Here is a 14,407-nt window from a genome sequence, read left to right as displayed (position 1 = left end):
CGAGTAAAGAGTACGAATACTTTTAAAAAATTGGAAAATGTAAAAAGATTTTGAAAAAATAAAGCACATAGTTTTTTTAATAAACATTATAATTTAACAAAAATAAAACGAAAATTTTTTCTCTAAAAAAACTAAATAACGTTTATTTTTTAAATAACAAAAATATCACAACTTCTTGGGAAAGTTAGGAACTTGAAAACTAAACATAAATTCTTAAAATTAAACATTCGTAGAAAATAAGCACACTTTTGTATAATGGATTGCACAAACAAGTTATTCTTAAAACTAAACTAAACTTTTTAGTTTCTTTATAAAATAAAAAAATATATCAAAACGCTTTTTGGCAATACAACTACCTAAAAAACTAAAAACCAAACATAAAATCTTAATTGAACATAAAATCCAAGCTAAACATAGTTCTTTAAAACGACAAGTTTTTCAAAATTGCCATCAGATAAAGCATGCCTCCTTGGACTATTAATTATTGTGGCAAACGAAAATAGTCTCTCAACGGGTGCGGAAGAGGTAAGTGGAGTATTAAATTTTAAAAACATTTTTTTTATTGTCGGGTAATCTTCAAGCATATTTAAATTTGTTCGCGAATCACTAATATACCTTAAATACTCTAATTCGGCTTGGTTTTTAATTAAATTTGCTTTTTCCGAAAAACTGGATTCATTCTGAGGATAACTTGTCCCCGGAACGTTCTCATCACCATCAGCATCAGGTGCTTCAGAATCATCAAAATCAAAAAATTTATGTACAGACTTACAAGCAATCCTTTTAGAATTTTCATCTATATTTTTTTTAATATCAATAAAATTATTTGCTTGGTTTACCACCATTTTTTCTATTGATGTTAAACTTGGAGACAAAGGGTATGTTTTACTAATAACATTATACCAGCGTAACTTAAATTAAGGGTGTACAACCGAAGCTGTTATAGCACTATGTACTTGTTCGTCTATTGTAAAAAAAAGTTTAAACCTACTTTGCAATCCATCGAGGCATGCTTTAACTAACGGCGATGCGAATTTAAAATTGTTTTTTGATAGCTTGTCTAGTTTATTTTTTAGTGAAGCTAAACATGGGAGCAAAAGACCATAAAACGTATTACTTTCGCCTTGCAACACATCTAAAGCAGCTGCTAATGGTTCCATCACTTGACAATATTCTTCCAAATATAAAAGTTCATTTTCAAAAAAACAATTCTTTAAATTTAACCGTTTAAACAAATCAATCATTTTGTTTTTGTCGTTTACATTTTTCTTAATGGAATCATAGTACGAATTCCAACGTGTGGCTCCAGGAAAAGAAAGTGTATGCCCCAGAATTTCTAAAATAACCTCTGAAGATTTCGGAAATGTCGCTTTCTTCCATAATGAATTGCATTTGGTCAATGCCTGCGAGTGTCTTAATTTTAAAACAGAGTTGCCATTTATAGCTTTATTGCAGTCAGTAGTGCAAATTAAATTAATAGTGTGACTTGCACAGCGTAAATGATGGGGTAGTCTATGTTGTTGATCAATAACTTCACCGTCATCCCCAATGATTTCAAATGTTATTTCCTCAGCGTCTTGATCATCAAAATTCTCTTCATCGGACCCACTCCCACTACCTTCATTAATTTCGGTAATATCAAAAAAACTATCTTGCATATCAGTATTAAGCATACCAGGTAGTGTAACTCCAAATTCTTTAAAAGACTTAACAAAATTTGACCCGTTATCGGTGACAGTTGCAACGATTTTATTTGTGTCTAATCCGTATCTCATATGTATATCTTCTAAAATACTAGCGATTCGATCGTATGAATGAGTACCTTTAAATATCTGACAGGTCAGGGTCACTGATTGACGGCTAAAGTCTTCATTTATCCAATGGCAGGTAACCCCAATAAAACTTCTTTTTTTTCCTGACCATATGTCAGCCGTTGTACAAACATATTGAATATTCAATAATTCGGATTTTAATTTTGCTTGCCTTTCTTTGAATAGTTCTGAGATACGTCGAGTCAAAGTGTTTCTGCTAACCAATTCAAGATTAAATCCATCAAATAACTGTCTAAAACTTGGATTTTCTACTATTGATAATGGACTCATGGTGTTAATTACAAATCTAATCAGTCTATTTTCGAATTCTGTTTTATTTATTGTTTTTGGCCCTTGTTGTCTTGCAAAATATTTTTGCAAAGTAGTTTGCTGCTCAGCTGCAGAACTAGTTATTGCATTTTTTAATTTATTTTCCTTTTTAGCAGTTTCTTTTTTTTCATTTTTATATTTAATATACTCTGTATAGGCATTCTGATGAGTTGTTCTTAAGTGTTTGACGAAGTTGGTTGTGGTTATTACGGAACCCTTTATTTCTTTAATTTTTGGTTGGCAACTTTTACAAATCGTCAGAATATGGTTAAAATCTATAATTTGTTTGACCTAAATAATAATTTTTATTTAAAATCATAAAGCTCAAAAATAAAAGTAGTTCTTACCTCAAAAAATTTCCCGTCCAGAATGGCATTTTTTGCAATTCTTTTTCGGATGTTTTGCAGATTCTCATCATCGTCACCATCGGAGATATTGGGAGTTTCAGTAATATTCTCAGCCTCAGCCATATTTTCACAATTATTACGCTTGCGTTTTTTTGTCGATGTACTAGGTGTTACGCGTGTTACAACACTCTCACTGTCAGAGCTATTGTGGTCGGCACTACTTCCACTTTCCATTTTTGTACTTAAACCTAATATAATACCTAAAAAGGTAAGTACCTTTTATTTAATTTTTTTTCAAAACATAAAAACAAAAACAACCAACCTTCTTCGTTACAAGTGCAGTGCTAAATAGGTATGATACGAATTTTATGATAATAGATTAACCACAACACAATATCCTATGCCACCAGGTACAAAGCCAATATTATGTACTGTATGTAAGTATACATAATATTCCAAAAAAAAAAAAACGAAAAAATTGAACCGATAAAAACAGAATCATAGAAAGCGCAATTAAAGACTGAATCCATCTCCAGAATTGCCACCGTCCCCTCTACTCAAATAAATAAGTCGGCACGGCCGCTAAAGAGTCAAAGCGCACCGCCACTATAGCGGCAAATTACTTTGAAGGCGCCGCGCGATATTCGGCGGTAAACATAAACGAAATACTCGTATAAAATACTTGTATTCTACGAGTAGAATTTTACGAATACATTTAAATTTACCTAAAAGTACGAGTACGAGTATTTTTAAATAAAAATACTTGTAAGTCAAAGTCACGAGTAGTATTTTTTATCCGTAACCCAAATACGAGTAAAAGTATTCGAGTACTTGGGCAGCACTGACGAGTAAGCGCCTATAAGCGTCTTTAAGACATCCCATTCGAGCGATCAAGCCATGACGTCACCGTATAGGGCGCTTTAAGCGTTATACGGTTATTTTTTTGTTAGCGGTCTCGGGAGACCGCTCAATAAACTCGATATGTCATAAGGAAAGATATACAAACAATAGTAAACAATAAATGGATGTCAAATTTTTAATATTTTTTTGATTTGAAAATCATTACATTTTTTAGTATTGGTTTATTTAGTTTCTCTGTGTTATATTAAAGTTGAGAGTAGAGTGAGAGTTGAGTCTGTATTTGCGTTGAGAAGCTTATTGAGAATGAGAAATTTCAAATTTGGGATAATTATTACGATTATTGTTTTTCCGTTAGTAAAAGTAGTACTAAAAGTTAATTAATTAAAGTAAGTAGGTAAATGATATATTTTGGGTAATTTCGGTTTAAAAATCACTGACTAATTTTCCTAGGTATTTATTGCAATTGTTTATGCATTTTGAAAAATAGTCGGAATGAGGCAAACTAATTTGGATCTCGTTAGGATTTAGATCCGACCTTAAAAATGTATGGATATGAGGTTGAATTTAGACTCAAAATGTTTTGAAAACTGAGACAAATGAGTGTTTCTATGGTTTAATTTCGTTTTCAAACTAATTCAATACCAACGAAAACGTAGCAACTGTTTAGACTCTGGGTATATACCGTTATCAACTGTCAGTACTGAATTTACTGGACGTCGTTCCGATATTTATTTCAGTTTACTGATTCAGTACTGAATGACGTCATAAATGCGTCAGTGACGTCATTAATCTTTACTGGATTGACTGGGGATAAAAGCTACTGTAGGTACAGTAAAATAGTGGGGGAATGTCAAAACTGTCAGAAGTATTGTTGATGTTGATTTCTAGAATCTTCTTGTTTACGTTGTGGGAATTATTTTCCAAGTTCAAAACATAAATTGTTCAAAATAAAAGCTATGGCTATGAACCCCAATAATGTAGCAGCCATGATAGTGGCAAACACCGTTTCCGTTTTATTATTAACTGATGATGAGGAAGATGAACTGGACCAAGAAGACTTTTATATTGCCCACAGGTTTTACAGGCTTAAGGACAGGCCCGTATTCGCGTTCCAAATTATTTGGAAAACGTGATAAACCTATATTCCGAAGAGGAATTTAGGATGCATTTCAGGTACCTAGGTACAAATTCAAAAGATAATATAGTATATTACATTACTAGTGAAGAAAGTGATGTTTTTCACTCAAGTCCTAAGTCCTAGGACCACAAATTTGCGCTCTTTAGCACTTTAAATTTTTGAGAAAACTCGTAATTGTGCACATACTGCACTGCAGAAAGAAAAAGGCACAAAAGTACATGTGTATTTTACTTTCTCACAGGAAATCTGTTTGTTCGAAAGTTTTATAGGTTAGGTTTTATAGGTTATGTTATGGTTGTGAAAACAGTGCTGAAAACTGTTCCTTTTTTGGAGCAAAACAGCACGCTGTATAAAATCGGAACGACAAATTACAGTAAAATCAGCACAGTACAATCCTGTACCGACAGTTGAAAACGGTACATACCCTCTGACATCTGTTAGACATGACGTCATTCGAGCGAAAAAATATTATGACGTAACGCTTAAGACATGCATCGTAAGACAACCGAGTAAGGCGCTTACTCGCTAAAATATGGCTTAAATTAATTTTTTCATTGACACTGTTTTTAAACCGTCATTGGGATTCTAAAATCGACTTGACACGATCACTCGATATGACCGATTCTAAGTAACATTCTCAATTGTGAGTATAGCGAGTTGCCTAGTTTTTGGCGATTTGTAAACGACACGCTTGGGTATATCGTATGCAACAGGCGATATAGCTTTCTTCTTATTTAATACGTGGATAATGTATCACCATCCTTATTTAAACGTATTTGGTTCACTGTTTCTATAAACCGAATTATTGTGAATTGTCTATATCATAGAGAAATGAATATTAAATACTTTTAATTACTCTAAAAATTCATTTTTAATGCAAAAATGTTTCGCTTTAGTGATAAACTGACAACACTAAATCTTCTGTCAAAGTAATTGCTTGATTTTTGTGCAATTGTTATTTCCATGGTCAACTAAGCAAACTTCTTTTAAATTAAAACGCGACTATTGTGGATTTTAAGGGCGAAATTAGGAAAAAGTGTAAAAAACTCGATAACTATTGCAGATAGGTATAACATGCTTAACAAAAAAGAAAGCTTATTACATTGTCAACATTCTAAGATAAAAAAATATGGGTCATTTCATTTGAAAAAAATAAGATATGGTTGTTTACATTTTTTGGTTTTGGATAGAGTATTGCGAACATCCTGTAGAATATTATCAAATTTTCATAGGACCATAAAGTAAGTGTAAGTATGCACTAACAACCTACAAAAGATTTGTGTGAGTGAATTATTTTTGTTTTTGTGGAGACGTGCAAACGTCGATTTTTTGATAAAATATTAAATATCTTACAAACGAGTAAGTTTTGGTATAGACGATGCTTGATAAAAGATATGCAGAATTTTTAAAACAATCCAAAAATGCAAAAAAATATATGGTGTTCCATTTAAATTAAAAAAGTTGTGTATCATATCACATTTATGAATCACCCTGTATATCCAAAAATATTTTTATGTTAGGCACCTTAGACAGTAAAGTAACTTTGTATAAAAGTTTTTTTTTGTATCACTGTATAAGGAGCTATCGTCCGTTATCGCACTAATGGGACACCCTGTATAAGTCTCTTACACAATTTTTAACTTTGTAAATTATTTTTAATATTAAATATATAATATTATTTTAATAAGTGTACTTCGTGATCTGAGGATGCAACTTTAAGAGCCACAACATCAGATTTATTTTATTTATTTAAGAAATATAAGAGACAATAGAAAATAAGTTGACGAGAAGAAACAATGAAAGTATCATACTTTTAACAATTTAATCTTCTATAGATTGTTTCCCATGAGTCGAGGACAATTCGATGAAGCTAAGGATGACTCGAAAGTATTTAGACCAATAGTGCTGTAGATATCTAATTTCGGTTCTAAATTACGTTATTTTTGGAATCTTATGTATAATTTATATTTGCGTTTAGAACACATCCCTTTTTAAATAAAAGGTAGTTTTAATGCTACGAACCGCATGATACATCAGGAGGGACGAGATAAATGTTCTCTTCCTTTGTTAGAATTAAAAGTTAAGAATGTTCGCAAGGTTCCTAGACTTTATATGAAATTAATTGTTCCAAAATTTCGCTTCTTGTAATTGCCATGTGACTTTATTCTTATGGAACATTTTTTATTTGTATTTTATATTAATACGTGGTACTGTTGGGCATGCCCCGTTAATAAAGAAATATTTTTTCTTATAACTCGTCTTCATTTGCAGTTGTAATTCGTCCTAGAGTTTCCAACAGAAAAAGCTATAAAATTTGACATCTTAGGTTATGTAGGTTAGGTATATTATTGGATTGATTGTTGTTGTTTACTTTTTTTGTTAAAATGGTTGACGAAAGTACACGTAAAACTCTGAGCAGTATTCCACTTTTAAAAACAAAAGCGGGGCCTAGAGATAAAGAATTGTGGGTAGAAAGACTTAAAGAGGAGTATCAGTCATTAATAAAGGTATAACTATTTAATTACATTTTATTCATTATTGAATATGAAACATATGTTTGCTATTTAACTTAATTATACAATAATTTTTAATGTATTGGACTAATTCAAGAGGATAACTTAGATAATCTTTAGCAATACCTAATATTCTAAAGTAATTATTCTCAAAATTAATTTTTTATTTTTGTTATTTAATTGGCAATTGGGCTGTAAAATAAAAATCATTTTTAATAAGGATTAGCCTTTTCCTTTTAATAAATTTAAAACAAAATATTTATGACTAGCTGCAATTTTTTGTTAATTTCAAAAATATTTTTAAAATCAGCTTTGAATAAATTTGTCAAATGAAGCCAATACAATACTTAAAAAATTTGTTTCTAATTAATAAACTATGTAGACCTGTACCATAGAAGGTGAATGTTTGTGAATTGAAAATAAGTTGAGTTATGTGTGGTTAAATATAGAAATTGAATTATTTACTTTGTGATCTTCAGTGAGCATTTTCACATGTTGCTTTAAAGTACTTACTTGAAAATCTTAGCAAATCTGAGATTTAAAAATCACCATGGAAAAATGTAAATGTTGCCAAAATCAACTGTCTCATAATTATGTTTGTACTTGTTGCTCTATGTCTATCATCCAAGCTGTATGAAAATAAAAAGTAACTGGAAAATTATCAAGGAAAACATTGCCCACATTCAATTATCAAGTACAATTTTCTGGGGCTTCTCTAGGCAAGCTATTCATATTTTTAAATGCCAAAAAAGAGGCAGTAGATGTATGGTATAAAAAATTATGATTATGATTATTATGGTGTATTTGGGACTAGGGACTCTTTACCCTTTTTGGTCACTTAGAATTCTGACAGCTTCTTCCTTCCATGACTCATCCTTGGCATGTTTTGTAAAAAACCTCACTCCCTTTTTCTCAACAAATTCTGACCAATATTCTGATGGGGTGGCCAAAACCTGAGGTAGAGCAAATCAAAATCCCATTACATCATTCTACCTTGTATGAAGTAGGGGACATCACAGGGCAGATGTGACTTATTGGATGCTATTAGAGTTTCACGAGATTCTCGAAATTCGAGATTTCTCGTCGAACTCAACAACCTCAGTCTCGTCTCGATTTCGAGACGAGACTGAGGTTGTTTTTTCGAGACGAGATCGAGAAAATCACTTCGAGATTTTTCGATCTTGAAAGACTGTAGATGCTGCAATAACTCAACAGCCTTTAAAAGGTTAGAAGAATGAAATTGAAAAACTATATTGGGAAATAAATTTAATTCATTTTAAACATAAGAAAATTAACAAAGCAAAAGAAACATAACAAAGGTAAAAACTCAAATAATTTTATATTTATAAAGGAAAAAAACTTCTAAACTAAAACATAAATTCTAAACATTTAAAAATGAACAAAACATAAAATAAAGATTAATAGAAATACGAAAAGTATAGATAACAAAATTATTGCTTATGCACTCATAAATATATCTTTGTTACATAGCCAAGAATTTAAACATAGTAAAAATTGAGCCGATTCTCCAGTCAATCGGCTTCGTTCTTTTCTAATTGTCAGTGTTGCCCTTGAGAACAGTCTTTCTGCAGGAACTGAACTATGCCACCATTTTTTGCTTTTTCGGTCGAGGCCGTAAACTGCGCTCATTTGGTCAAATTTATCTACTGAGTTCATATGTTTATTTTAGTCAGTCAGCGCTATTGGGCAAGGTATGTTTTCTACACTGCCGTCTTTCGCTTTCCTTTTGACCTCAGTTTTGTCATCTGGGTTGTGATAATTTGAAAGAAGGTGAACTGTTCTTTTATCGCGCCATTTAAATGCTGAAAGTCCTGTAGAACTCACGTACCAGTCAGAGTCACCTCTGTGCATTGCTTTATCTTCCAGAAATTGGGGCATATTTTTTCTGGTATGTCTAACAGTACCACAGGCATATAACTTTTCTTGATACAGTTGATTCATTACTAAAAAAGTTATCAAAGAAAATTTTATGATACCTGTGTTTTAAATTTTGTGTCATCTGAAGCACTACTTTGGTACGGAAACATTTTTCTGCAACAGGACCGGTTTTGCCACAATATATTTCAAAATTCCAGCAATATCCAGTGCTGTCAGCTATCATCCACAATTTATAGCCTCTCTTTACTGGCTTTGCAGGCATGTATTGTTTGATCGTAGATCGGCCTTTAAACTTTATCATAGACTCGTCCACTGATAAAAATTCGTGAGGATGCAGACAGGCTTGAAAATTGGATTTCAACATTTCTAAAAATGGTCTTACCTTATATAATTTATCAAAATTATCGGAGTTTCGGTTGGGCATGAAGTTGTTGTCATTAAGATGTACATTACTAAGGAGCCAACCAAAGCGATGGACAGTTATTAGTCTACTAATATAGGGATCATGTAAAATTGGATCTGTACTCCAGTAATCCCGATATGTCGGCAGCTTTTTGATACCCATTAGTAAGTTTATATCAATAAATGTACGCATTTCTACACTATCGGTGGGCTTATAACTTTTGCCGGAATTGTGAAGTTTGCTCTGCATAGAGGTTTGTTTGAAACATCGTATGTTCGACAATTTTGTCTGAAATCAGAAGTTTAAAAATATTATATGGTGTCACTCTATCTAGTTCCTTTATGACTTGGGCTAGTCCTGAATATTCCATAAATTGGACAGGTGGAACCGTTTTATTATTCTTACTCCACTGTATTTTGAATAATGTTTTTAATTTTCTCAGTGGAATAAGGTCTTCGGGATCCCATTCCTCCGGTTCTTCATCAGATGATGATATTACCATATTATCCGGTTCTGATAAATTATTTGTGATTTCTGGCTCGTCTACATCATTTCCATTACAACTATCATTATCCGAGTCGATATCTGATGGAATGCTTACAAATTCACTGTCCGAATTTTTAATATTCTCAATTTCATTATAAAGTTCCTTTTCGGTCAAACCAATAAGCTTAAAAGGTAATGGTTCTGGAAATCGGTCACTTGCCATATTTTGCTCCTACCTAAAAAAAAAAACCTTACCTGTATGGTGGGACAAAATTTAACCCATAGTTAAAAATACAGAATATAGAAGTAAGTAACTCAATAATTTCAAGTTATTTAGTATAAAACAGTTATATAAAAAGTATATCAAATATTTTTAACAAAAAAAACAATAAAACTTAAAAAAAAAACAAAAATATCTTACCCTTTTTAGAACGAAACGTGCAATGTGGGTTAAATTTTGTCCCTAAGTACTTCAAAGAGTTAAGTGCGTGTTACTATGTGTGTAACTATCTATTCTGATGATGGCAAGAACACTCGCCGAGATGCATCACTCCTGAAATTAGAGGATTAGCAATTTATTTGTGGAGAAAAGACTTCCCCTACTAATTTTTCAATAAAAACATGATTTCAAATTCAAGGTTTACATTTTTCCAGAGATCTATTGGTGGAGTTTTACGTACCTGGAGCCAGTTAGAGTTTCGTAAAAAATACTTTTTTACTACGAAAAGTTTTAAAAGTTGTTCAATATCATGCAACTTAATATACACATACAGGTTATTTTGTTGAAGAATAAGATCGGGGAATTTCAAAATCATAAAACAAAGTGCATGGAAGACAACAGATTTACGCCATAACTATTTTGTCTTTTAAATAAAATGAACCGCCAAACATGTCTATGTTCAACTGTTTTTGAGTTATTGACGCTTAATTAGTAACATTTTCGTCTAATATTATTCAATTAAATTTATAAAATACTGGTAATGTAGAAGATCATCTTATTCTTGAAAGTTAAAAAAATATTCGAAGCGAGCGCCCTTGCCATTTTTATCCGTAAGGCGAGGCTTGGGTTATAACTGAAAATATTAATATAAAATATACTTATAAAGTATGTAGCTCGTAGGCGTAAATAGACAAAATAGTTCTTACGCCTATAATTATAGTATGTAACTGCGTTATCAATAATTAAAAAGTTTCAAACAAACGTTTATCCATCTTGGTTAAAAATTCACAATTATTAACATTTCTAGAAAAAAAGTAAAAATATAAGTGTTAGCCTTATATTTTTACTCTCAACCTAATATAATGGTAGGTCGAATCTTTAGCTAACTCAAGCTAACTTTTTTAAATGGGTAATTTGAATTGTTCTAATACATCTTGACATGCCAATTTTAAAACTATGTTTTATATAAGTTGTTGTGCAGAAATACATATTTATACTTTTCATATGATCTCCTAATATTTATTTATTTTACTTCAGTATGTTCAAAATAATAAAGCAGCAGATAATGACTGGTTTAGGCTAGAATCAAATAAGGAAGGTACCAAGTGGTTTGGAAAATGTTGGTATTTTCATGAACAACTTAAGTACGAGTTTGATGTGGAATTTGATGTAAGTACACATCTGTTGGGTTTGTTATTATTTTAATAATAGTATTTCAGATTCCAGTTACTTACCCAACTACAGCACCCGAGATTGCTCTGCCTGAACTAGACGGCAAGACAGCAAAAATGTACAGAGGTGGAAAGATCTGTTTAAGTGACCACTTCAAACCTTTATGGGCTAGAAATGTACCGAAGTTTGGTATTGGACATGCTATGGCATTAGGCGTAAGTAGCTTATTGTAGTTTTAAATATTTAAGAAACTGAACAAGATAATTTAACTATATTTTAAAAACTCTTTTTTGCATTTGTTCAATAAAAACTAAAACTAATTATAACAAACCAAGAAATTATCTTGTGATAATAATTAATTGTATTTTGTTTGTAAAATGCGCTAATGTATCGCATTATCCGTTGATATTAAAGGGATTTCAAATATTTTGTGTTCAGTATGTTCAAATTTTTTTTTGTATCTGATGATGAAATACAATTATTAACATAACAGTCAAATAGTTCTTGTTAATATGCGTATAGCGTGGGCATTTTATTGTTTTATTGGAGGCTAAGACGTTTTTTTCAAGATCTATAGGGTATTTAGTGCTAAACACGCTGACTACTCGGCCAGATTCTCAAACGCAAAATTCAGTAAAAAAACTTTGAGGAAAGCGATATTATCGTAAATAATATTCCAAATGAGTCAGAATCAGAAATCTTTAACATTGACGACATACCAGTTATCTTGCGGAACATTGTTGTGAGAGAAGCAGGTAATATTAATGGGCATGAAAGTACAGGGTGCGGCATAACTGTCTCCCTATTTTTAACCTTCCCTCGTAATGCCGTGCGGCGTCGCAGAATAGTGGGGGTACCGCCACTAAGAGCCGTATGGGAAACAGTTTTGTTTAAACATGTTTTAGTCTGAAGCATCATGTGGACCAACGCACAGCGCGCATTCGCCGTGGAAGTGTACCTCCGCGCAAATCGGTCAGTTATTGCTGCGCAACGAGCGTTCCGGATAAGGTTCCAAATTCCGCGAAATGAAGGAGTCCCGGACCGAAAATCAATTGTGTTGTGGGTCAAGAACTTCAGAGAAACTGGATCTGTTATCAAAAAAAGAGGTGGACGGCCACGGACAGCTCGGACACCCGTGTTCAGCAAGATGGGGCAACAGCTCACACATCTCGAGCTTCAATGCAAGTATTGAGAGAAATGTTCCCCGGACAATTGCTCTCCCTGAGAGGCGATATTTCTTAGCCTGCACGCTCGCCCGACCTAACGCCCTGCGACTTCTTTCTGTGGGTTTACCTAAAAGCTGAAGTCTTCAAACATCGTCCAACGACTATTAGACAACTATTGGAAATTCGCAGAATACCCCAAGAAATGCTTGCAAGAGTTATGCGAAACTTCAGAAGTCGCTTGCACCAGTGCTTCGATAATGGTGGACGGCACTTGCCAGATATTGTCTTCAAAACCACATAGGACAAAAATGTTTTAGTTGTACTTTCAAAATAAAAAAATTAAATCTTTGTATTTCAAATAACATTTCTTTTATTAAGCCTTACAAACAGGGAGACAATTATGCCGCAGCCTGTATTTTCGAACGGGCAGTAATGGATCAGTACAATGTCAAAGAGAATTATAATTCTATGGATAGTAATATTATTTCACAGACAATGCATGAAATACACAATGAGAACACAAATATACATTTGGTCAAAAACGTGTAGCTGGTCCAAATAGCTCAAAAAATTCAAGGATTTGAATTTTTGCGGGAAGAGTATATCTGTGGTTCCTCCATTTTATAGGGGTCCGTCTGACCCAAAAAGGATTCATTTAAACATTCTGGATATATAAAATGGCGTATATCAGCTAGGTACAGAGCGTAGTCGCCTTAATCGATAGTTTTCTAGAGACGACTTAAATTTAGTTGGCTTTAATCCGTTAGTCACGCCAAATGTTAATATCACTTTAAAGGAACCAGTTTCAAATGTTTCGCAATTTAAAGGACAAGGATTTAAGAAATGCCAGTGCAAACCTAGTGAACTGCAATGCTAAGCGATGCCTTTGTTTTAAGGCACGCGGAAAATGTATAAGTAGTTGCCATTTCATTGGTCCAGGTTCCAATAAATTAACTTTTTTTAAATAAAACTTAATCTGTTTTTTTATCTAAGGATAATAAATAATAAATTTTTATTCATCTGCTTTATTCCTAAAATAAAGCGCATTAATATATTCTTTTAACTATGTTATAGAGACAAGGAAAATTTTTAATACCTGCTTAATGCTGTCAATTATGTACGTATGGTATCAATATAATTTAATTAAATACTTTTAAACACAATTCGTATTTTACAAACCGACTTAAGTACTTCACCTGCAAATATAAGTTAACTGTTAAATGATAACAATTTCACCGTTTGACAATTTGACTGAGTGTAGCCACGGTGGTTTTATAAAGCACCTAGTTGTTTTATAAATTGGCTTGCCCGATAGCAAAATAATGATTAGTTGAATGAAAATTTGACAATCTGGTCCCGTTTATAAATTGATTGGTTTTATAATCTTGCTACGAGATATATAATCGACAATCGAAATTACGACATTCAATAGTTCTAATATTCAATGAATTTTATTTTTAGCTTGGACCATGGCTTGCAGTTGAAATTCCAGACCTCATAGCTAAAGAAGTTATTCATTATAAAGAAAAGGAAGATAAAAAATAATTACGTTCGATAATACATTGTATCTGTTAATTAATATGAAGATGATTATTATTTCGGTTATGAGTAACAATAAATAATATATTTTGAGAATCAACGAGTTTTATTTTAGAAGAATACAGTTACGAATCAGATGCTAGTATTATTTCATTTCATTAATCATTAGGAATCTTGGCGCAAAAACTATATATAATTAAGTAAACAGTAAATTTCGACATTAACTTAATGTCAATCTTCTTCGCACACATACACATATATTACACAGGTCAACTAAACTATAATTCAACAAAAAATTAAGA

At 32.1% G+C, this 14,407-nt stretch overlaps 1 protein-coding gene across 1 annotated transcript; it reads left to right on the top strand.

The window, feature by feature from the left end:
* Positions 1-6,826: 6,826 nt before the first annotated feature.
* On the top strand, positions 6,827-14,201 carry LOC126750630 (ubiquitin-fold modifier-conjugating enzyme 1). The gene is made up of 4 exons (XM_050460284.1): positions 6,827-6,994; positions 11,266-11,397; positions 11,448-11,615; positions 14,028-14,201. The coding sequence occupies exons 1-4, from the start codon at positions 6,872-6,874 to the stop codon at positions 14,109-14,111; spliced, it is 507 nt and encodes a 168-aa protein (XP_050316241.1). The 5' UTR covers positions 6,827-6,871; the 3' UTR covers positions 14,112-14,201.
* The last annotated feature ends 206 nt before the right edge of the window (positions 14,202-14,407 follow it).

The sequence above is a fragment of the Anthonomus grandis genome, chromosome 2 (genome assembly GCF_022605725.1).
Source record: "Anthonomus grandis grandis chromosome 2, icAntGran1.3, whole genome shotgun sequence".
Taxonomy (NCBI): Eukaryota; Metazoa; Arthropoda; class Insecta; order Coleoptera; family Curculionidae; genus Anthonomus; species Anthonomus grandis.
This window is presented reverse-complemented; position numbering and strand designations above follow the sequence as displayed.

Bases quoted from the DNA above. Each gene is read 5' to 3' on its own strand.
- LOC126750630 (XM_050460284.1), top strand. From the start codon at position 6,872: ATGGTTGACGAAAGTACACGTAAAACTCTGAGCAGTATTCCACTTTTA. The intron at 6,995-11,265 runs GTATAACTATTT...ATTTTACTTCAG, and splicing joins AGTATCAGTCATTAATAAAG to TATGTTCAAAATAATAAAGC. The intron at 11,398-11,447 runs GTAAGTACACAT...ATAGTATTTCAG, and splicing joins AGTTTGATGTGGAATTTGAT to ATTCCAGTTACTTACCCAAC.